At 36.8% G+C, this 23,308-nt stretch overlaps 1 protein-coding gene across 1 annotated transcript in view; it reads left to right on the forward strand.

Moving 5' to 3' along the window:
* The window catches only part of LOC311279426 (adhesion G protein-coupled receptor E1-like), a gene marked incomplete at its 5' end in the record, with an annotated part of 35,294 nt that extends 21,252 nt beyond the window's left edge, over positions 1-14,042 (forward strand). Inside the window, 9 exons of the mRNA XM_084390923.1 lie at positions 8,320-8,436; positions 8,658-8,839; positions 8,949-9,110; positions 9,186-9,392; positions 9,470-9,702; positions 9,919-9,985; positions 10,070-10,161; positions 11,565-11,727; positions 13,804-14,042. Coding sequence (XP_084247049.1) covers positions 8,320-8,436; positions 8,658-8,839; positions 8,949-9,110; positions 9,186-9,392; positions 9,470-9,702; positions 9,919-9,985; positions 10,070-10,161; positions 11,565-11,727; positions 13,804-13,860 — 1,280 coding nt within the window. The 3' untranslated portion in view covers positions 13,861-14,042. The remainder of the gene's footprint in view (positions 1-8,319; positions 8,437-8,657; positions 8,840-8,948; positions 9,111-9,185; positions 9,393-9,469; positions 9,703-9,918; positions 9,986-10,069; positions 10,162-11,564; positions 11,728-13,803) is intronic.
* Positions 14,043-23,308: the final 9,266 nt, after the last annotated feature.

The following is a 23,308-nucleotide window of genomic DNA, read 5'->3' on the forward strand; positions in this document are numbered from 1 at the left end:
AGCAGCAAAGAAAGCTAAAGTGAAACGAGATCAGGTGATGATGGTTAGAGTTCTCAACGGGTCGGGTCGGCCCGACGGGACCCGCGGGTTCGGGCTGGGTTCGGGTCGAAAATATAATCAAATGACTCGGGTCGGGTCGGACCTCGGGCTTAATCTTTTCCAGTCAGTGAAAAAAAAAAAACCATTTATTAATCATCACTGCTGTTCACCGTAAAGAAAGTCTGGCTGCTGCGTGCAAGCGCATCACGGAGAGGGGCGGGGGCAGACCTGACGCCGCTGCGTGCACGCCTTTAGCCTGGAGAAGAAGATGGAGTTGGTGAAAAGTAAACTTGCCTCAGGTGAATTCACCGTCGCTACTGCAGCCTATTTATATATTTAAAGTTTATTGTTTCAATTGTTTGTATTGTTAAAAGGTCGTGAACATTAAAGGTTGATTTGAATTTCCGTCTGCTGGTCATGATAATACGTGTATGAGAAAAAAAAAATTCCGACGCGGCGTCGGGCCGCGGGCCGGGTTCGGGCAGATAATTCATGTTGATGTGTCGGGTTACATCGGGTCCGGGCTTTAAAAGCCACGGGCCGGGCCGGGTCGGGTCGGGTTGTTATTTTCAGGCCCGTTGAGAACTCTAATGATGGTTACTTGATGATGGTTTAATAATCATCATGAAAGGCACGTGATCATAGGTAACTAAGCAACAGTGGATCACGCGCGTGAACTCGACAATCGACTACTGTGGACTTCGACCGAAAACAGGAAGTAAATACAGGTTTGTGCGCTGGCTGAATTAACATCACTTTTATTAATATCTTTCACATCTACTGTAGTCAAATTCACCGTGTTCACTCTGAAGGAATCACTCACATGGCTGGGCACTTGTAATTACACATCAAGGATGTTAAGAGGCTAAAAGCAGGTTTAAAACTTGCCCCATTTAAGTCAACAGGGTGCAAATTTTAAAAAGAGGATAACACGCTGTAGGCAACACCGATTTTTGTCGTTGTTCTCTGTACTGACAACACTCCAAATTTACAAAAAAATTTGCTCAATGTTAAAATTGACCGGAGTTCTCCTTTAATGGTAACTTCAAACTAAACATTTTCAGTTAAAGGTGCATTGCGCGAGAGTCTGAGTTTTCGCAGAACTACGCCCCCTCTGGCGGCAAGCGAAACTGCAACCAGAGGTGTGCACGCTCATGGACCACACGCACGCTTGCACGAGCTCGAGCTGGTCATAACCCAAGGAGCATCAGCCGCACAAATCTTTTGTTTACAATCATAATGTCTTCAGAGGTAATAAAGTTTTAATTCTGCAAGTAATTTAAAATATGTGAAAGGAAAGGCAATTGAGTAAATAACACACTTATGTGTGAGGGAAAAAATGGGGGTAGTAGAAAACTTCGTTTTTTATTCCCATCTATCTCCATGTTGAACTGTGTTATGTGTTTACTGTATCCACTTATGACTATTATTATGGAAACACGTTCATGAACAATATAAGTTATAACTTTGTAAAAGCTCAAAATTGTAATCATGATACCATACCATACCATACACAGTCGGTCAACAAAGTACACCCAAATGTCTCAAGGTAATAAACAATCAAGTGGCACTATGACGTTACCATAAAAGCCAAACAGGCTAATCCGCCGAAGATTTGCGGGGGTTTAGCCTGTCTTATTGATCAGCTAAGTAGCATATTCCAATAGCAATACATCGTAATTAAGCAGTAATTTGCTCAAAATTTGTGTCTAAGTATCTAACTTATATATCAGCATTTTATATCACAATCATTCTGAACCTGATCACTGACAATGGTAAGTTAGTAAAACCTATTCCGATTGTACATTTATCTAGCTTACGCTAAAGCATTACACATTTTATGGATCGTCATTTATTGTCATTATTGGCCGTATCAGACATTAGAGAATGGGATATATCTTACCTTTTTATCAAGAAAAAAGCCAACTGAGGATCCCGTTTGAGCCCTAGAGCAGACCGGAGATCTCTCCATTTGTTGAAAGCCTTCCCTATGTTTACTCTCGTCTTACCCCGACGCCTGTCTGACTCCAATTTGGACCTTTTGGTAGCACTAGACAAAAGTTCTCTTTTTTTTTTTATCTTACGTGGAGTTTGCGTTGGTGTTTGAAATGAACTACAAGCCGGTCTCTTAGAATCCATTTTCTACGGAGAATGGCGGCGTCGGCGCATACACAAACCTGCCAGACATATGAGCGTGCCGTGAACGCGCATGACATCACGCCCAGTCTCAGATTCCGACCCGAATCCCTCTTATTTATTTTACTGTACAGGATTATAGAGGCAATCGCAGTGATCAGAGAAGGGCTCAGTCAGCCCATCAGGCAATTGTTTAAGCATGTATGGGTTAGAAAACGGGTATTTTTAACATGAAAAGTTGCGCAATGCACCTTTAAACATCTCAATAACAACTTCTGTAGGTGTATGACAGAAATAAAGTCACACTTTTAATAATAAGTTAAATAATGTGTAATGACTGGAAGTCAGTTGTAGTTCTCGTGTTTCTCTATTTTCTGTTCTTGTGTTTCTCTTTCCTTCAGTGATTCTGCTTGTTAACAGCAGGTGTTCATCACTAATGCTCAATCATCACTTATTTCACTTATTATTCAACATATTCACATAATTATATCACTGCAACACTGCGTCAATGTTACTTTTTACTCTTTGTAGTGTGGATTTTCCTGTGGGGTTGAAAGGGTTAACAGTGTAAGATAAAAAAAAAAGACACACCCACAAAATGTATTTTAACAGTAATAAACTGTAAGTTATAAAGCAGGTATATACTGGCAACACTGTCGCCAGTAGTTTACTGTAAAATTTTGTTTTTTGGGTCACCATTGTGCAGAAGAGTAGAGCCTGTGCTTCAGTCCAGGAGAAGATTTACAAACATTGATGATATGCTGCATGTTGCTTTATTTAACAGGCGGTGATTGTGTAGTTGCTGGTCCAGTGGAAATTTTTTTATGTTCAATCGTTTTTTAGTGGTCTCAAATGAAAGAAGTTTACAGCAATACTTTGCTCACATTATTAATGCATTATAAATTTTAGTTAATACATTTAAATGACAGTTGGTCAGTTTAAGGCAGTCGGTTTCTGCAAGTGAAATTAGTTAACTTAATTTTTACAGTAACATACTGTAGATTACAGTAAAGAATTGTACAATTAACAGTATATTACTGGCAACAGTGTTGCCAGTATTTTACTGTAAAAAAACCTGGTAAGGTCTAACAGTGTATAGTAAAAGATTTAGACTCTGAATGACATGCTGATAATGTCATCAACAAAACATATTGTGAGCAGGTCATGTTTTCTCTTGCAATAACACGTGTTTTATAAACACAACGTTGGAACAGTCAGAGAAAAACTATCATAAAAAAATTAAAAGGGTCAAGAGCCCAACTAAAGCAAACACTGACCACCATAATGGTGACTTGAAACGAAAAATTCCATAAAACATTACCGTCTAAACTTCTGTTGAATCTCAAGTAGATGTAAGACAGAAATAAAGTCAAATTGGTAATATTAAGTGCAATACTGTGTAATGGCACAAAGTCAGTTGTAGTTCTTGTGTTTCTCTTTTTTCTGTTATTGTTTTTTCTCTTTCCTTCAATGATTCTGCTTATTAACATTCCGTGTCACCACTAATGACCAATCATCACTTAATTAACCCTTAAAGACCTAGAACATTTTTGGGGCGCCTGACTCACCTGTACTTTTCTTTGTTTTTCTAACCCATTCTAGCAGCAAGCATCAAGTGCCATATATCATTTTAAACAGGAGAACCTAAAGTTTCCAGCTAGCTCATTTAAAGTCCCAGTTTTACATTTCTTTTGTCAGAGAATTTATGAAATTAACAGGATTTTAAGAAAACCGGTAGCAAAAAATGTGGTGTTTTCAGTGTGAACTCAAACAGAACTTCCTGAGGTTTTGTTTTTTTCTTTTAGAAAGTTAGACTTGGTTGTTTTAGACTTCCAGATTAAATTTTGTCTACATGTAACAATCCCTCAGCAAGTTATAGCCATTTATTATAATATTATTCTAGGCATTTTTGAGTAAAAACAGGTGTATTACATTTACTGACAATGTAGATGTGTCCAAATAAGTTCAGGAAGTAACGTAAATAGAAAAGTTGTTATATTACAACAGAACACTGAAGCAAACATTTTTCTTCAGAAAATTATATTATAATTTGAACATGAACAACAAATGCAAACAATATAACAAGTAGTGACAACTGTGCAATATAAATACTAACAATACAATATACAGAGTGTAAATGAACAAATGGTTCAAATAATCTTCACAAACTAAATACAAAAAGAAATAAACAGTGCAAATGAAGAAATGGTTCATTGAGGGTAATATACTGAGTGCTAATGAACAAATAGCGCAAATAATCTTCACAAACTAAATACAAATAGATAAATAAACAGTGCAAATGATTCAAACAATTTTCTGAATCGGAAGATTCCACCAGGTCTAACGACTCGTTTAAAAAAATCAATTCTAACACATCCTCCGATTTGTACTGCTGTTTTTTTTTACATACTCATGCTCTTTCGTGTTTTATGCTCTTTCATGTTTTGCGCTCTTTCGTGTTTTGCGCTATGGTCAAAAACTTTGCATCCGTTAGTTTTCATGCGTAGTTTTCAATGCATTGCGTTTGTTAAAAATGTATAAAGAAACGTGATTGGTTGTTAAAATCACCAATCACTATGTTTGTTGGTTGAGTTGATGACCGTTTGGACGAATCTGGGCATGGGGGTGGGACTAAGCATCAACAATCGTTCCTGTTTGGCTCAGAGAAAGAAACCACATGTGTTTCCTTGACAAATCACTGCTGCAGATTTTGATGACGCAATCACCGGCACTACGCAGCCTATGAATGACCAATAGAGACACCCGTGATAACACGGGAAAGCTGTGAATCTCATCTTTACGGTGCATTTTAAAGCATACAGATTGGATTAGCGACTCAAAAGTTATTAAACATTTTAGAACGATAGTTATTTTATGCCGCGGGCGGCCGTATCGGTCTTTAAGGGTTAATCACTTAATTATCTCATTAACTTCAACACTGCTTCAGTGTTCATTTTAACACTCTGTGTTTTCTACAGTTGTAACCGCATTAGCTCATATAATATATAAAGGGAATTTTAATAATTAATCAGGAATATGATTAATATATATCGCATATTACAGTTACATTAAATTATCGAAGCTGAAAATAGATCGATTGTATATATGAATGATCACCACAATGAGTTATGGTTCGTCATTAATATATCAATAGTCTTATTACAGATCGATTATATGAGATAACTTTTAATGGAATTAATTTAGTTATCGAACAATCTGTTTGTCCAGCAAACTGACCGTACGATTTCTTTATCAACTCTCAAGAAAAATTATCCTTCTTACAAACTCCAAGAAAGATTAATTTTCCGGCCATGAACATTAATCTTTCCTGTGTTTATAAAATTAAACTACTCAACGTAGTGAATAATAAAAGTTTTGTAGCTGAATCGTACTTCTCATTAACTTTGTAATATGAGCATTTAGACAGAAGCAATCAAGAATATAATGGTTTTAATAAAATGAAACTACGAATTACAGAATTCTACATTTACACATGGAATATATGTATGTACAGAGTACAGCCAGTAAGACCATACACGACAATGAATAACAAAATGAGAGTGAGAGAGAGAAAGAGAAAAGGAGAGAAATGAGAGGGATCACCGAGATGATCACAGTAGGCTATGGCAAAATCACAAACAGGATGAACCTCTTTGAGAGACAGCAAGGAAACAAATCACATTAAAAGTTCAATAAAACTAATACTTGCAAAATTGTTCTCTTTGTGTTGCTGAGGAAAGCAGAGTCGTGAGTGTGTTCCTTTAAGAGCTGGGCGTTCTTCTCGTACTTCTGGAGCAAAATGGAGTTCGCGGGAAGCTTAAAAAGGTCTACTCAGAGTTAAGTTACCGGCTACGTTCACTTCACTGAACGTATAGGAAAAGGTCCGAAGACGAAAAGAAAAACAAAGAATAAAGAAAAGAAAAGGAAATACGGATAAACTCCTTAAGGAGTTATGTACAGGAAACCTCTCATAGATGAAGTGCTCTGGAGAAACTTTCTGTGTCAGTCTCTTATGGAGGGGCTTAGGTTACGCCTACTTCGCGTACGTGGACCAACCACCTTCAGAGATTTCAGAGCGGGAAAATTTCCTTTGTCCTGTCGGATCGGGTCATCTACGTAGTTTATGATGATGTCGAAATTCAGCAGTTATACTCCAGCAAGATGGTACACATAGAATAATACATTTTACTGTAATCTCCTGTATACGGTTGGTTCAGTCAGAGCGAGACGGTTAAAAAGATACCAAGAATGAAATATAAAACAGTTAAGGATACAAAGTTACAATCAAATGCACGATTATAGGCATTTAAAGTTCGATTAACACACGATAAAATTGTAGATACTCCAATATGACATGGTCATATAAAATGCAACACAGGAATATATCAAACATTTGGAAATGTCTGTATATGAGTAAGTCCATGGAAAGTCCATGTGTGTGTGTGTGTGTGTGTGTGTGTGTGTGTGTGGAATGCTCTGTGTGTCTCTGCGTGTGTGTCTGGAATGTCACGTAGAAAGTTTCGTTATCTCTCTGGCTGAGAGAGAGAGAGGGGTGCATTGGAATTCTTTTGAAGCTTGCAAAGCTAGGAGAAGATGCTGTGTCGTGTTGTTCTGGTAATACTCCGAGGTGCCATAAAGTGTAAGAAAGCAATCTAAACCCAGCCATGACGGAGCCATGACGGTAATTTAGATTGTCGAGAGTCTTGATTTACATATCTCAGTTCAGAGTGTAAAAGCAAGAAGGAAATGTGCATTGTGTGCAGGGAGAGACAGAATCATGATTCTAGCCCATTCGTTACACAGTTTTAATGGAAAACAGCTTGTTACTGTCAAAATGTGGCCGTTTTTTACAGCATTTTTTTTACAGTGTAGAGATCAGCAGTGCCAGCAACAATGATTAATGCAGCTACAGTAACTATATAATTGTGAAGAGTTACACTTTTTTTTAAAAGAGCATGGAACAATGTCTGTTTTGTTGTTGATGTCAATGGTCAGTAGTTTTGTGTAAAGTCATTCAACATGTGGTAGAAGCTCGTCAAATTAGACAGATGACAGATGGGGAGGTTGTGTCATGAAAAACACTCTTCCTGAAAAAACATGAAAAATGTTTGAGTTTAAGGACATTTTGGACATTTGGATTTGGAATCAAAACCATTTGGGAAGATCTATCATTTGACCTTCTGGGCCCAGTTTTTCAAAAGTAATCCAGTGGGATTTCGGATCACGGATTGGATCAAATCTTGGAAATGGGTTTTTCAAAAGCAAAAGATGGATTCTGAACTAAGATCAGATCATGTAATCCGATCTTAAATTTGATCTGGATCAAACCTGCCCTTTGGGTTTTTCAGAATTTTGAACTCGGATTAGGATCTATTTGATCCAAAAAAACAGGATTATCCTGATCCCATCAGAAGGGTGGATTCAGTTGTGATTTTTCGAACCAAATAAAACCAGAGAGGTTTTTTTTTTTTAAGTGAATGATCACAAAATCAATGTTTACTGATGATATATACATTTCTTCATATTTGAAGCATATATGAAGCATGTCACATCTAATGAGATATGGTAAAACAACAAAATCTACAATTTAACATTATAACAAAATAAGGAAAGTAAAATGTTTCTGTTTATTACAGTGTTTCTGTTTCTTAAAATTAAAATAAACAACGGTTATTTGTGGCCACCGGTATTTTGCCAACTGCTGTTCTTTGCTAAGCCAGTAGGCTACACTGTTGGTTCCATTTAAGGCTCTAGTAAACAGGATTTGGTGATCCTGAAAAGTTCCTATACGGATCAGATTGATCCAATCCGATGTTGCTTTGAAAAACTGGCTCAAAAGTAAGGTGGATTACGTGATCACGGATCGCAAAAAAAAGGATTACTAAATCCGGATCAATTTTATCCGGATTAAACCTTTTGAAAAACCGGGCCCAGATGACCTACAGACAATAGTGCTTTTATTTACATGTATTCACTAAATCAGAGATGAAAACCCAACAATAATGAATAGCCATTTTATTGGTTTGTCTTTTGTGCAAATTCAATGGAATTGGACTTTCATAAAAAAGTATTGTAAATAACTTAATATAGCACGTAACTGTTTAAAAAAAAAAAAATGTATTACTTTTTTTTTTTTTTCATCAGAGGTTCAAGTCTTCATGGTTGGACAACAGGTCACCTTAGATAAAATCCCTCGACTTGACACAACGAATTCTTCTGTGGACATTGATCTCATTGGGATCGCCAAGAACAACAGTGAAGGTATGTGAAATGTTTCTGTAGGATAAAAAAATCTTAGAAATATAATACTATTACCACTAAGCCACATTTGCTTATTTAAAAAAAATATATATATATATACATTTAAAAAAAAAAATTATACAAAAAAAAAAAAAAAAAAAAAAAATATATATATATATATATATATATTGTTGTTTTTATTGTTGTAGTATTGCATGTAAACTTCTGTTTCTGTCACACAGGATCAGCTGCTGTGGCTTTCATGAGTTATAACACAATGGAGAATCTACTGAAGCCAGACTTCTTCAACACATCAAATGACACGATTAAAACCATGATGTCCACTGTGATCTCAGCTACTCTTCCCAAAACCACCAACACTAAACTCACCAAACCAGTCAACTTCACCCTCAAACACATCAGAGTGAGAGACTGAAATGTGTTTTTGTCCAACCTGAGAACTGATGAACATCTGAAAACATCTAATATACAGTGTTGTTATATTTTCTGCATGTTCTTTCTTCTTTTTGCAGGAGTTTGACCCCGACGGTTCTCTGTCCTGTGTGTACTGGAATATCAGCGAGTGGATTGTAGATGGTTGTTCTGTTTTAGAGACCAACAGCAGCTACACTGTGTGTTCCTGTGTTCATCTGTCCACATTCGCTCTCATCATGCAAACCAGCCGCCCATCAGAGGTACGAGAACATTTATAGTGAGCATTGAAGAACAGCACAGATTTGGCACTCATGTGCTCTGACATGTTTTCTCAGAGCGACTCACTGCTGGACCTGTTGAATTTGGTGTGTGTGATCGTGGGGCTGGTGTTCTTCAGTTTGGCCCTGTTGACCTTTGCCCTTTGTAAGTGGAGTCCTGGAGTGAATAATGTGGCTCGAATCAACCTCTGCATCAGTCTTCTGTTGGCTCACCTTCTGTTCCTGCTCACACAACAGTTCCTGAGCCTCATACGCCCTCATCAGGTGAGAATGATGAAGGAGCCCTACAGCTCAGCACAGTCTCACTGAGAATCATCATAACCGTCTCTCATGATCTCCAGGTGTTGTGTGCCGTGATATCAGGTGTGCTGCACTTCCTCTTTCTCTCCGGCTTTGTGTGGATGTTCATTGAAGCTGTGCTGCTCTTCATCTGTGTGAAGAACCTATCACAGATCAGCTCCAAAAAGAGGGAGGTGCTTAGCAGTGGATACCTGTGTGTGATTGGATATACGATTGCTCTGGTTGTGGTGGCCGTGTCTGTCGGGCTGCTTCCTGAAGGATACGGCAGCGAACAGTGAGTTATTGTTGTTGTTGTTTTAGGTTTAAGTTCATTTGATTAGAGGGAAATAAAGCAGCTTGTGTCTTTTGTGACATTTCTTATCTGATAAAAAAATAATTTTTACACACACTGTAAAAGCACATACAAGATTAAAAAGACTAAAACAGTTTTACACCAGACAGTATTTTTGCCAAATTCATGCAGTTATTATATTATGTTTCCTCTAAACAGCTGCTGGATTAAAATTGATAAAGGTTTTATCTGGAGTTTTCTGGGTCCTGTTTGTGTCATATTAGCAGTAAGCACATTTCATATTTCTCATGAATTTAATTTATATTAAAGGGAAAACAAAGTGATTAATTATTATTTTTCTACTTTTCAGTTAAACATGATTCTCTTCATCAACATCATCATCAATCTGAACTCAACTCTCAAAAATCTGAACGCTGAAGTTTCACAGATGAAACAAACCAAGTAACAAACATTCAGATTTGAACACTCCATAAGGCGCATATATATATACACAGCAAAAACTCCAGTGTTAAATTAACACTCCTGGGAGTGTATATGAGTCCACACTCAAAAGTGTAAAGTGTTAAAATATGAGTGTTAAATTAACACTCAAGAGTGTTAAAGTTAATGAGATAATTAAGTGATTAATTTAGTGATGATTGAGCATTATTGAAGACACCTGATGTTAACAAGCAGAATCACTGAAGGAGGAAATCACTAATTGTAAGTTACCATTAAGGTGATGGGTGTTTGCTTTAGTTGGGCTCTTGACACTTATATGTTTACTTTAAATTTTGCTTGTCTGCTGTTATTGATTTATAACAGTCAGATGAACAAAGAGACAATGTGATCTGATGGTGTTGGTTATGTTTTGACAAAATCATGTTGTGATCTGTAAAACAAAACTTATTGAGATGGCTTAACTTGTTAGTTACAGCAGCTCTGTGATTCTACAGCACATAATTTTCAGTATTTTTCATATAATCCAAAAATATTTCATAACCATTGTTCTGATCAAAAGACTTTCAAATGAATTTATTTAGAAACACAGACATCAATAATCAGCCTGTGAATCTCAACAATGGTGACAATAATAAAGCATGTTGCAGTCGCTGCCACCAATCACAACTCATTAATCATCATGCATTGCGGTATGAATAAATTATGATCTGAATTGTCTGTGTAATTTACTTTTCCTAATTGAATATTCTGCTCGTCACCATTGTTGAGATGCATAGACTGAATCTTGACGTCTGTGTGTGCCTAAAAGAAAGATTTTTTTTTTTTTTCAAAACAACAAGAAATATCTAAAATTCTGGATATTTATGCAGATTCACAGTTATGCTGTAATCAACAACATAAATCTAAGTCAGAAATAAGGATCTTAATGAGTTCAGTGATCAAGTTCAAATGATGATTGTCATAATATAACCAACACCATCAGATCACTTTTTGTCTTTGTTCATCGGGCAGTTATAAGATACAACAGCCAAACAAAATCTAAAGTAAATGTATAAGTGTCAAGAGCCCGACTAAAGCAAACACCCATCACCATAACGGTGGCTTACAATTTGTGATTTTCTCCTTCAGTGATTCTGCTTGTTAACATCAGGTGTCTTCAATAATGATCAATCATTACTAAATTAATCACTTAATTAGCTCATTAACTTTAACACTCTTGAGTGTTAATTTAACACTCATATTTTAACACTTTACACTCTTGAGTGTGGACTCATATACACTCCCAGGAGTGTTAATTTAACACTGGAGTTTTTGCTGTGTATATATATATATATATATATATATATATATATATATATATATTAATAAATAAATATCTATTCATTTTCTTTCTTTCTCTGCAGTGTTATGACATTTAAAACACTGGCTCAGTTTGTGGTTCTTGGTTGCCCCTGGATTCTGGGTTTCTTCATTAATGGCAGGAAGGAGCTGGAGATCCTCTTCCTGATCTTGAACTCCCAGCAGGGAACCTTCATCTTCCTGGTCTATTGTGTCCTCAATAATGAGGTCAGACATCACTCAATTTACCACCATATTCCATTCAAAACTGAATATGAAAGACTATTACAGTTGTTCATGGAGATCCTGTTCTTATTTTGGCAATCCATGACTTTTATAGAGAAATGTCAGAGTCAGTTGTTTAATCTGTTACTATTCTTCCATTTCCTTCCTGTGACGGAATGTTTAAATGAGCCAAAATTATTCTAACTCCAACTGTCAGAATATAAATACAGAATGTCTTTGATATGTCTGTCTGTCCTCATGCACAGTAAATTCCCCGGTGTTAAATTTAACACCGCTCGGTGTTCACATGGAAACCACCAGCAGGGTGTTAAAAGTAACACTGAAGCAGTGTTAGAGTTAATTAGAAAATTAAGTGTTTAATTGAGCGATGATTGAGCATTGAAGACACCTGATGATAACAATCAGAATCACTGAAGAAAAGAGAAACACAAGAACTACAACTGACTTCCGGAGATGAAATTAACTGAAGATAAAAGACGACATTAAATCTCTGAAGATCTCAGCAGAGGAGGATTAAACAACTCCACAAACAGAATTACCAGCTTCACTTATTACCAACTAGTTATTGACAATTAATAGAGGTGTAGATGTTGATGTTTTATTGGAAATAATATGTTTTAGTCAATTCACCATTATGGTGATCAGTGTTTGCTTTAGTTGGGCAGTTTGACTCTTGGCTTTGCTATGCAAGTTTGTGGTCTTTGTGACAGTGTTTACCAAAACACATAATTTTGTTACAAAGTATGCCAGAAACAAAGATGATCAAGTGATGTAGTTTTAACCATCATGAAGTAGAACAATTCACTAATCTCATAAATTGGCAAAAATGGTATTTGGTATTAAAAGATTACTTTTTCACCAATGATAATTTATTGCCACTGAACAGACATTCTGAATGTTTTTGTTTTTTTGTTTTTTTTGTGAACATTGTGGAGCAAATTATTGAAGACACACAGACATCAAGAATTAGCATATGAATCTCAATAATGGTGACATGCTTCCTGCAGCAATGCAATGCCCACCATATTATAAAACTAATGGCTCCCAGCATGCATTGCAGCATGAAGCATGTAACCATTGTTGTGATTCATAAGCTGATTCTTGATGTCAGTGTGTGTGTGTGTGTTCGGTTTATTTTCTCGCAATGTATTTAAAACTTAAAATTCAGAATGTTTGATTTAAAAAAAAAATATTGATGGTAAAAAATCTGTTGATAACAAGTTACTTCTTTTGGTCAGTTATGACATTTGTCAAACTTTTTCTTTATGATGATGATGAAATATATATCATATATTAGTTTAGTATATTCAGTAAACACTGTTACAAAGACAACAATTAACATAACATTTTTTATAAATTGTCAAACCACCCAACTAGATGGAACACTGATCACCATAATGGTGACCAAACATTTTCATCTAAAAATGTGTTCATTCCCAAAAAGAACTTCTGTAGATGAATGACAGAAATAAGGTCAAACTAGTTTGTAATAAGAGTGATTTCATGTCTTTTCAGTTGATTTAATCTACAGCTGTGTCCAGAAGTCAGTTGTAGTTCTTTTGTTTCTCTTTTCTTCAGTGATTCTGCTTGTTATCATCAGGTGTCTTCAATAATCGAACAATTATCACTCAATTAATTATTTAATTATCTGATTAACTCTAACACTGCTTCAGTGTTACTTTTAACACCCTGCTGGTGGTTCCCATATGAACACCGAGCGGTGTTAATTTAACACCGGGGAATTTACTGTGTGCATAGCATTACTCCTCTCAAACTCCAAGTTTTTAAACAATTTCAAACTTCAGTGTTTAAAATTATTTGTGTCCTCCATAATTAGTTCAGCCATTTTATCATCACACTCCATAGGAAAACTGTTTCACTCTCTTCAGAGACAGTATATAAAAGTATCTACATTTACTTCTGAAATTGCAAATCTAGTCTCTTTAAACATGTTTTCTTACGTGTTTATTATAAAGAAATTCCACTGTGGTTGATGAGTTTCAGAGGTTAAATGATGTCATGAAGTCACTCAGCTCCTCTCGTCTCATTCTTGTCCAGGTCAGACAGCAGTTCAGGAAGTTCTTCAGATGTCTTTGCTGTGTCAAACAACACTGAGGACTACAGCAATCACGATCAGGAAATAAAAAGTGCCATTATTATACGTGTATTTTATATAACAGATTGAATGTTTTGGGAATTTTAAATTCATAATTCAACTTGAATGATAGGAAAACATGTTATACGAGTGTCTTATTTTATAGCTGTTAATGTTATTGATGTAAAGCTCATAAACGTTATTTAGTCTTTTGTAAACACAGGATTTTTTGGTGGAGGGTGAAAAGCATATTTTTACAGATTCTTCAGAATAATTAAGCTGAAATATTTTTATTTATTTATTTAAAAACCAAACAAAAAAACAACAACAACCTAAAAACTGTTTCATGTGTGCATGGTGAAGGGAAATAAATGAATTTACATTCAGAGTTGTAAAGTTATAAATTTGTTAATCTTGCAAAATTATATTTTTGTTTGTGAAGGTCAGAAAGCTGTTTCTTAAGGACCCATTTTACAGTACACTACTTTAATTGTCTAGTACAAAATATGTCATAAATGTATTTTCGAGAGGGAGGGCCAGAGGATTTCTTCACTGTAAAAAATGTCTAACCTTCTCAACTCAAAATTTTCTAGTGACTGATCACATCTAAATTTTCCAACTGGCCCAAGTGAAATTCTGTAAATTTAATTTGATAATTTACAGAATTTCACTTGCGCCAATTGAAAAATTTAGATGTGACCAGTCACTAGAAAATTTTGAGTTGGGGAGGTTAGAATTTTTTTACAGTGTTGGTATAGTGATATAAATGTAAAAACTAAGCTATAAAAAAATATTAAATGTGCAACTAATGTCTCATTCAAAGTAAATCTCTGTCTTGAGTTTTTGTATTAAAACATGTGAAAGATTTTTGCTTTTGTTCAGGTCATATTCACACTTCCCTGTATTATTCAAATGCATTTTTGTTAGAAAATATCTTAACAAAATGAATGTCAAAGTCACAGGCTCAGTCACCCTCAGCACTACACTTCCAAGTATCACTCCTGTTCACCACCTGCACACACTCCTCCATTACCGAAAAATTCGGGACAGTCCCGAAATCTAAACTGTTGTCCCGAATCCCGAATCTGGCCCTAATTGTTCCGAAAATGACACTAAAGCAAAATCTTGAGCAGTTATTGTCTGATAAACATTAAAAACTGTCTGCAGAGGTTGAGTCGTCCTGCAACCAGCCCCCGCCGGCTGCTCATTGGCTGCAGAATCTTTTTTGTTTCTTTTTTTGAAGTTCTAAAAAAATACCATAGGCGTGAATTTAGATATGCATTGATAAGCTAATTTCCATTCATTCCGTTGGCATGGCTGGTGTACCGGAACCCCAACACGCTGCTAAAAAGCAAAAACGCAGCCGCGAGGAGGACAGTGATGCACGCGTAAAGGAGTGATTGATTGTTCGCAGCACTGTGTACAAAAAAATACTTCACTACACAATTATTTCGTTATTTTCTTTTAAGCTTATTAGCGTTAGGCTATACAGAAAGGTCTGATTTACGCACTGTTACTTACAACAGTCATTGTTTTTTTGTTTTTTTTCACAATGACATTTGAGTTCATGATTTTAATGTTTTTTTTGTTTTGTGGCAGACTAAAGACTAATGACAGACTGTTGATATTTGAATAAAAATATGTTTGGTTCAGGTTTGAAATTCATTATCTTTTATTATAGGCTACCGCAGTCTAATATCATAGAAGCCCCCCATCCCGTCACCCCAGACCGCATATTTTATCTTGAGTTGATTTTCGTCTAAGGCTGTGGTTGGAAGTCAGTTGTAGTTCTTTTGTTTCTCTTTCCTTCATTGATTCTGCTTGTTAACAGCAGGTGTTAATCACTTCATTCAGGGGTGCCCAATCCTGCTCCTGCCGATCGACTGTCCTGCACAGTTCATCTCCAACCCTAATCAAACACACCTGCCTTTAATTTTCAAGTGATCGTAAAGATGTTAATTGGTTGCTTCAAGTGTGTTTGATTAGGGTTGGAGATGAACTGTGCAGGACAGTCGATCGGCAGGAGCAGGATTGGGCACCCCTGACTTAATTAATCACTTAATTTCTTGACTGGAATGTATATCTACTTTTAGTAAACTCAACTGAAATAAGTTCAGAGTACTCATAACTATTGTTTTTATAAACTTAATTGAATTGAGGCAATCGGTTTCCTCAAATGAAATGAGTTAGCTTAACTTGTTTGGTTTTACAGTGAATTAAGGCAATCAGTGTCCTCAAATGTAATAAGTTAGCTTAACTTATTGAATTTGACTTTGTGTGTGACATTGTGAGCTAACAGCAACTGCAAGTGCTCTGAGTTCATTTAAAGTTAGTCATTTCACTGTTTTTACTCAAAGTGAAGTTTCAGCTATATAAAGTATTTAAATGCAGTGTAAAGTTTAATTGTGTATTAAGAACAATTATTATTTTAGTGGACTCGATTAAAATAAGTTCAGAGTACTCATAACTATTGTTTTTATAAACTTAATTGAATTGAGGCAATCGGTTTCCTCAAATGAAATGAGTTAGCTTAACTTGTTGGGTTTTACAGTGAATGTATTACCATTTTTGGAAGGGATGTAGGTATATACACTCACCTAAAGGATTATTAGGAACACCATACTAATACTGTGTTTGACCCCCTTTCGCCTTCAGAACTGCCTTAATTCTACGTGGCATTGATTCAACAAGGTGCTGAAAGCATTCTTTAGAAATGTTGGCCCATATTGATAGGATAGCATCTTGCAGTTGATGGAGATTTGTGGGATGCACATCCAGGGCACGAAGCTCCCGTTCCACCACATCCCAAAGATGCATTGGGTTGAGATCTGGTGACTGTGGGGGCCATTTTAGTACAGTGAACTCATTGTCATGTTCAAGAAACCAATTTGAAATGATTCGAGCTTTGTGACATGGTGCATTATCCTGCTGGAAGTAGCCATCAGAGGATGGGTACATGGTGGTCATAAAGGGATGGACATGGTCAGAAACAATGCTCAGGTAGGCCGTGGCATTTAAACGATGCCCAAATGGCACTAAGGGGCCTAAAGTGTGCCAAGAAAACATCCCCCACACCATTACATCACCACCACCAGCCTGCACAGTGGTAACAAGGCATGATGGATCCATGTTCTCATTCTGTTTACGCCAAATTCTGACTCTACCATCTGAATGTCTCAACAGAAATCAAGACTCATCAGACCAGGCAACATTTTTCCAGTCTTCAACTGTCCAATTTTGGTGAGCTTGTGCAAATTGTAGCCTCTTTTTCCTATTTGTAGTGGAGATGAGTGGTACCCGGTGGGGTCTTCTGCTGTTGTAGCCCATTCGCCTCAAGGTTGTGCGTGTTGTGGCTTCACAAATGCTTTGCTGCATACCTCGGTTGTAACGAGTGGTTATTTCAGTCAAAGTTGCTCTTCTATCAGCTTGAATCAGTCGGCCCATTCTCCTCTGACCTCTAGCATCAACAAGGCATTTTCGCCCACAGGACTGCCGCATACTGTATGTTTTTCCCTTTTCACACCATTCTTTGTAAACCCTAGAAATGGTTGTGCGTGAAAATCCCAGTAACTGAGCAGATTGTGAAATACTCAGACCGGCCCGTCTGGCACCAACAACCATGCCACGCTCAAAATTGCTTAAATCACCTTTCTTTCCCATTCTGACATTCAGTTTGGAGTTCAGGAGATTGTCTTGGCCAGGACCACGCCCCCAAATGCATTGAAGCAACTGCCATGTGATTGGTTGATTAGATAATTGCATTAATGAGAAATTGAACAGGTGTTCCTAATAATCCTTTAGGTGAGTGTATGTGAGAAGCTGGCCACTGAGCTGGAGCGCCTTTCTGCAGAGGGCGTTCAGGCTTTGTTTGTTAAATAGTCTAATATTTCTGGCATCAAAGATCTCTGAGAAGTGATGGCCCCGTAGAAGCCGTTTTTGTAAAAATAGGCTAACGATTGCATCATAACCACGCGACTGTCTGTCGCACAGTAGAGAAATTACCGTATAGACAGGAGGAGAAGCTGACAGGCAATCGGGGGGGACGTGGAGGCAAAACGTCAGATAAAGTCAAGGTAGAAGCCCATAGAGCAGAGGTCTTCAATCCTGCTCCTGGAGGGCAACTGTCCTGCAAAGTTTAGTTCCAAACCTAATCAAACACACCTGAATCAGCTCATCAAGCTCTTCAGAATCGCTTGAATATTCAAAGGCAGGTGTGCTGAAGCAGGTTGGAACTAAACTAAAGCAGGACAGTGGCCCTCCAGGAGCAGGATTGAAGACCTCTGCCATATAGAGTCATAAAGTTGCTCCTGCTCCTAGCTCATGGACAGCTCCTACTCACACTCTCCGTCTCTGCAAGATTCGGAAGGGAATGATTCAGATTTCTCTTGGCTGCACAGTACGCTCAGCCATCAGGAGGAGAGTGCTTCTAAGTGACTTCACTTGTCTCCGTTGAAGTCTATGGGGTCGCTGTGTCCATTTATTTTACTGTCTATGGAAAGAAATGATACACACAGTAAAATCTCTGGTGTTAAATTTAACACCGCTCAGTGTTTACATGGGAACCACCAGCAGGGTGTTAAAAGTAACACTGAAGCAGTGTTAGAGTTAATGAGATAATTAAGTGATTAATTGAGCGATGATTGAGCATTGAAGACACCTGATGATAACAAGCAGAATCACTGAAGAAAAGAGAAACACAAGAACTACAACTGACTTCTGGATATTAAATCAACTAAACATAAAATACAACATTAAATCTCTCAAGATCTCAGCAGAGGATCAAACAACTCCACAAACTTCACTTATTACCAATTACAATTAATAGAGGTGTATGTTGATGGCTTATTGGAAATAATAGGTTTAGTAAAGTCAGCATTATGGTGATCAGTGTTTTAGTTGGTCAGTTTGACTTGCCTTTTTTATTTAAGTTTGTGGTCTTTGTAACAGTGTTTACCAAAACACATCATTTGTTACATAGGAAGTCAGAAACAAAGATGACCGGATGATATAATTTGAAACCATGAAGTAGAATAATTCACTTATCTCACCACTGACCAAATATGGTTATGGGATAATTAATTAATTAATTATTTTCATCAACTATAATTTCTTGCCACCGATCAGACACTCTGAATTGTGATTTTTAAAATACAATTGTAGGGAAAATTATTTTAGACACACACAGACATCAAGAATTAGCATATGAATCTCAACAATGGGGACATGCTTTATGCAGCAAAGCATCCTTGGAGCCACCATATTATAAAACTAATAGCTCCCAGCATGCATTACAGCATGAAGCATGTCACCATTGTTGAGATTCATAAGCTGATTCTTGATGTTATTGTGTGTGTCTCTCTACATTTTCTTTGCTTGAAATGTATTTAAAAAATAAAATTCAGAATCTTTTATCTTTGGCAAACAAAGTATTGATGGTAAAACTCTATTAATAACTAGTAACCTTTATTGGTCAGTAATGATATTTATCAGATCTTTTTTTTCTTTATGATGATTAAATAAATATCACCTGTTAATCTTTGTTCATGGTTTCCTTTGCAATAAATTATGTGTTTTGGTAAACACTATTACAAAGACAACAACTAACATAAACAAATATAAAGAGTCTATAACTAGTATAACTGTGATACAGATACAACATGTGAAGTAGTGAGATAAAACACTGATTATTTATCCAATCCAAGGTTCCTGCTTTCAAAACATTGTCAATTGTCAAAAGGCACATTAAAGGGAAAACTGTCATAATTTACTCACCCTTTTGTCATTCCAAACCTGTATGATTTTCAAAATTGGCCTTCATCCTACATAGCAACATTGTGTCGGTCCAGATCCGGCCCACATCTGGCACACGTGGAAAGATGATCTGGCCCACATGAAGCAACAGAGGTGGAAAGTCCAGGGGTCAGAAAATAAAAGTCCTGCCATGTGTTTATTCCACCCATGAACTCACACAGCAAAAACTCCAGTGTTAAATTAACTCTCCTGGGAGTTTATTTGGCTTCAGACTCAAGAGTGTTAAAGTTAATTAGATAATTTAGTGATTGATTGAGTGATGACTGAACATTATTGAAGACACCTGATGTTAACAAGCAGAATCACCAAAGGAGAAAATCTTTTTTTTTTTTTTTTTGCCATTATAGGGATAAGTGTTGGCTTTAGTTGGGCTCTTGACCCTTAATCTATTTAGATTTAGTTTGGCTGCTGTAATTGAGTTATAACTGCCAGATGAACAACAAGAAAAGTTGATCGGGTGGTGTTGGTTATGTTTTGACATAATCATCATTTGACCTGAATCACAAAACTCATTTAGAGAGTTAGGTTTACCTTGTTGATTACAGCAGCCTGTGATTCTACAGTATATCAATATAATCAAAAAGATCTCTTAAAAAGACTTTACAAAAGTAATTGATTTGGACACACAGACATCAAGAATCAGCCTGTGATTCTCAACAATGGTGACAATAATAAAGCATGTTGCAGTGCATTCTGGGTGCCACCAATCAAAACTCATTCATGGCTCCCATCATGTATTGCGGTATGAATAAATTATGATCTGAATTGTCTTAGTAATGTACTTTTTCTAATTGAATATTCTTTTTGTCACCATTGTTGAGATTCATACACTGATTATTAATGTCTGTTTGTGCCTGAAATAAAAAATATATATTTTATCAGAACAACTTTTTATGAAATCATTGGATATTCAAATCTGGATATTATTCTGCAGAATCACTGTGATGCTGTGATTACCAATATAATTTTAAGTCAGGGATTTAGGCTCTAAATGAGTTCAGTGATTCAGGTCAAATGATGATAATGTTCAAATATAACCAACACAACCCCTTCACCTTTTCTCTTTGTTCATCTGGCTATTATAATTCAGTTACATCAGCCAAACAAAATCTAAAGTTAAAGATTTAAAGGTCAACTGTCCAACTAAATCAAACACTGATCTCCATAATGGTGACTAATTTTTTGATATTTCTCCTTCAGTGATTCTGCTTGTTAACATCAAGTGTCTTCGAATGGAAGTACATCCTGGCGGTGATAAAGGAGTTTGGTCTGGGTGATAATTTTGCCTCCTGGGTCGAAATGCTATACGCCCACCCGACAGCCTCGGTTGTCACCAATTGTGACAAATCACCCATTTTTTCATTGCAACGTTCCTGTCGTCAAGGCTGCCCGCTAAGCCCACTACTTTTTGCACTGGCAATGGAACCTCTCGCCACCAATATAAGGAATCACCCCTCCATTGCTCCTTTAATCCTAGGCAAAGTGGACCACCGTATTTCGCTTTACGCGGACGATGTAGTCCTGTTCCTCTCCCATCCTGAAGAATCGGTTCCTCTTTTACTCGAACTTATTAATGAATTCGGTGAACTGTCCGGCTACACTATAAATTGGGACAAAAGCGAATTCTTATCTCTCAAAAATAACTTGAGCCCAAATTTTGTTAACAGCTCGCCCTTCCATATTGTCACAGACAAAATAAAATATTTAGGATTGGTTATCCCCAAAGACCCCAAACAAATTTATAAATTGAACTATTTAAATATGTTAGAAAAACTTAAATCTAATATTGAAACCTGGAGGCTGTTACCCTTATCTATGATAGGGCGCGTGAACGCAATTAAAATGATGGCTCTCCCCAGGTTCCTCTATCTTTTCCAATCTGTGCCTATATTCATACCGAAGACATTTTTAAAGCTTTTGAACTCCATAATCTTTTCTTTCATTTGGGGATTTAAGGTACACCGAATTTCTAAAAAACACATCACCAAACCCAAATCGACAGGAGGCCTTAGCCTGCCTAATTTCCAGCACTACTACTGGGCCGCAAATTGTAGAGCCTTGACGTATTGGCAAAATGCACACCCAGGTAATGTTACAGATTCTACCCCTGCATGGCTTGCAATTGAACAGGACCTTCCCAAAGGCTCTCTTCCTGCTCTTCTCTTTTCAACAAACAAACTTCCGACAGCTATTGCTGGTTATAGGTTCATAGTTGCCAGCTCCCTAAGAATCTGGCAACAAATAAAAAAAACATACAATCTACCCGATTTTTCAGCTTACACCCCTATTTGCCACAACCCCACTTTCCCCCCCTCTTTAAGTGATAACACTTTTGTGATTTGGAAGAACAAAGGTCTTGCCACTTTAGCAGACCTTTATATTGAAAAAGCTTTCGCTACCTTCACGCAACTGAAGGAAAAATACGCACTCCCACCTTCACATTTCTTCCGTTTCCTCCAGATTAGGGATTACACACGCAAAAACATAACAAACTTTGAGTCACTCCCTGTCTCCATAGATTTGTACGCTCTACTAAACCAGGCCCCTGATTCAAGGAGACTTATCTCTCGTTTTATCAACATTTTTACAGCCTATGAGCCTGCTCCTACTCGACACCTAAAGGAAGCCTGGGAGAAAGATCTTGGTATTACAATCAGTGTTGATGACTGGGATACTTGCCTTTCCTCCATCCACTGCTGCTCGATAAACTCTCGACATCAACTCATCCAATTCAAAGTAATCCATAGACTCCATTATTCCTGCACTAAACTACACTCTTTTTATCCCTCTGTTTCCCCAATCTGTCCAAAATGTAAAGCAGAAGATGGCACTCTTGGTCATCTCTTCTGGTTCTGCCCCAAGCTATACGAATTCTGGTCTGATATTTTCAATTGCCTCTCCACGATTCATGGTTGTGATATCACCCCAGACCCTTACACTGCTATATTGGGCGGGGCCCGACACCTTACTACTCTAACCCATCTTCAACAAAAAACGGTACAATATAGTATGGTCATTGCAAAAAGGAATATTTTAACTTTATGGAAAAATGAAAATGTGCCATCTTTTAAGACCTGGTTATTAGAAATCACTCATCTATTGCATCTAGAGAGGGTTCGACATAGCGTTTGTTTGACCTCTGCGACCTTTGATAAAATGTGGCAGCCTTTTGTGTTGTACTTGTCGAGACTATAACCCTGTGGGTATTTTAGGTGTGTATGCATTATCGGTGCTTCTCGCCATGTACATGTATTTCACTTTGTTGAGATAACAAGCGTGTTCTTACTGGTGCTGATTGCTCCTAACAGTGCTTTGTATTACTTCTGAGCAGGTTTTTTTTTTTTTTTTTTTTTCTGTAGTTGATTTTACTTTTATATTATATTATCTATACTATTTTGTTTCTTTCTGAGGGAGGGAATGTGTATTCCACTTATTTCATTTTTATTTGAGTTTATGTGTCTTTATTTGTTTTTTTTTTCTGTCTATATTTACACTGTTTGTGTAATTGAAAATGTGTAAATAAAATATTTAAAAAAAAAAAACATCAAGTGTCTTCAATAATGGTCAATCATCACTCAAGCAATCACTTAATTAGCTCATTAACTTTAACACTCTTGAGTGTTAATTTAACACTCATATTTTAACACTTTAACACTC

This window comes from Rutilus rutilus (genome assembly GCF_951802725.1).
Source record: "Rutilus rutilus genome assembly, chromosome: 2".
NCBI lineage: Eukaryota > Metazoa > Chordata > Actinopteri > Cypriniformes > Leuciscidae > Rutilus > Rutilus rutilus.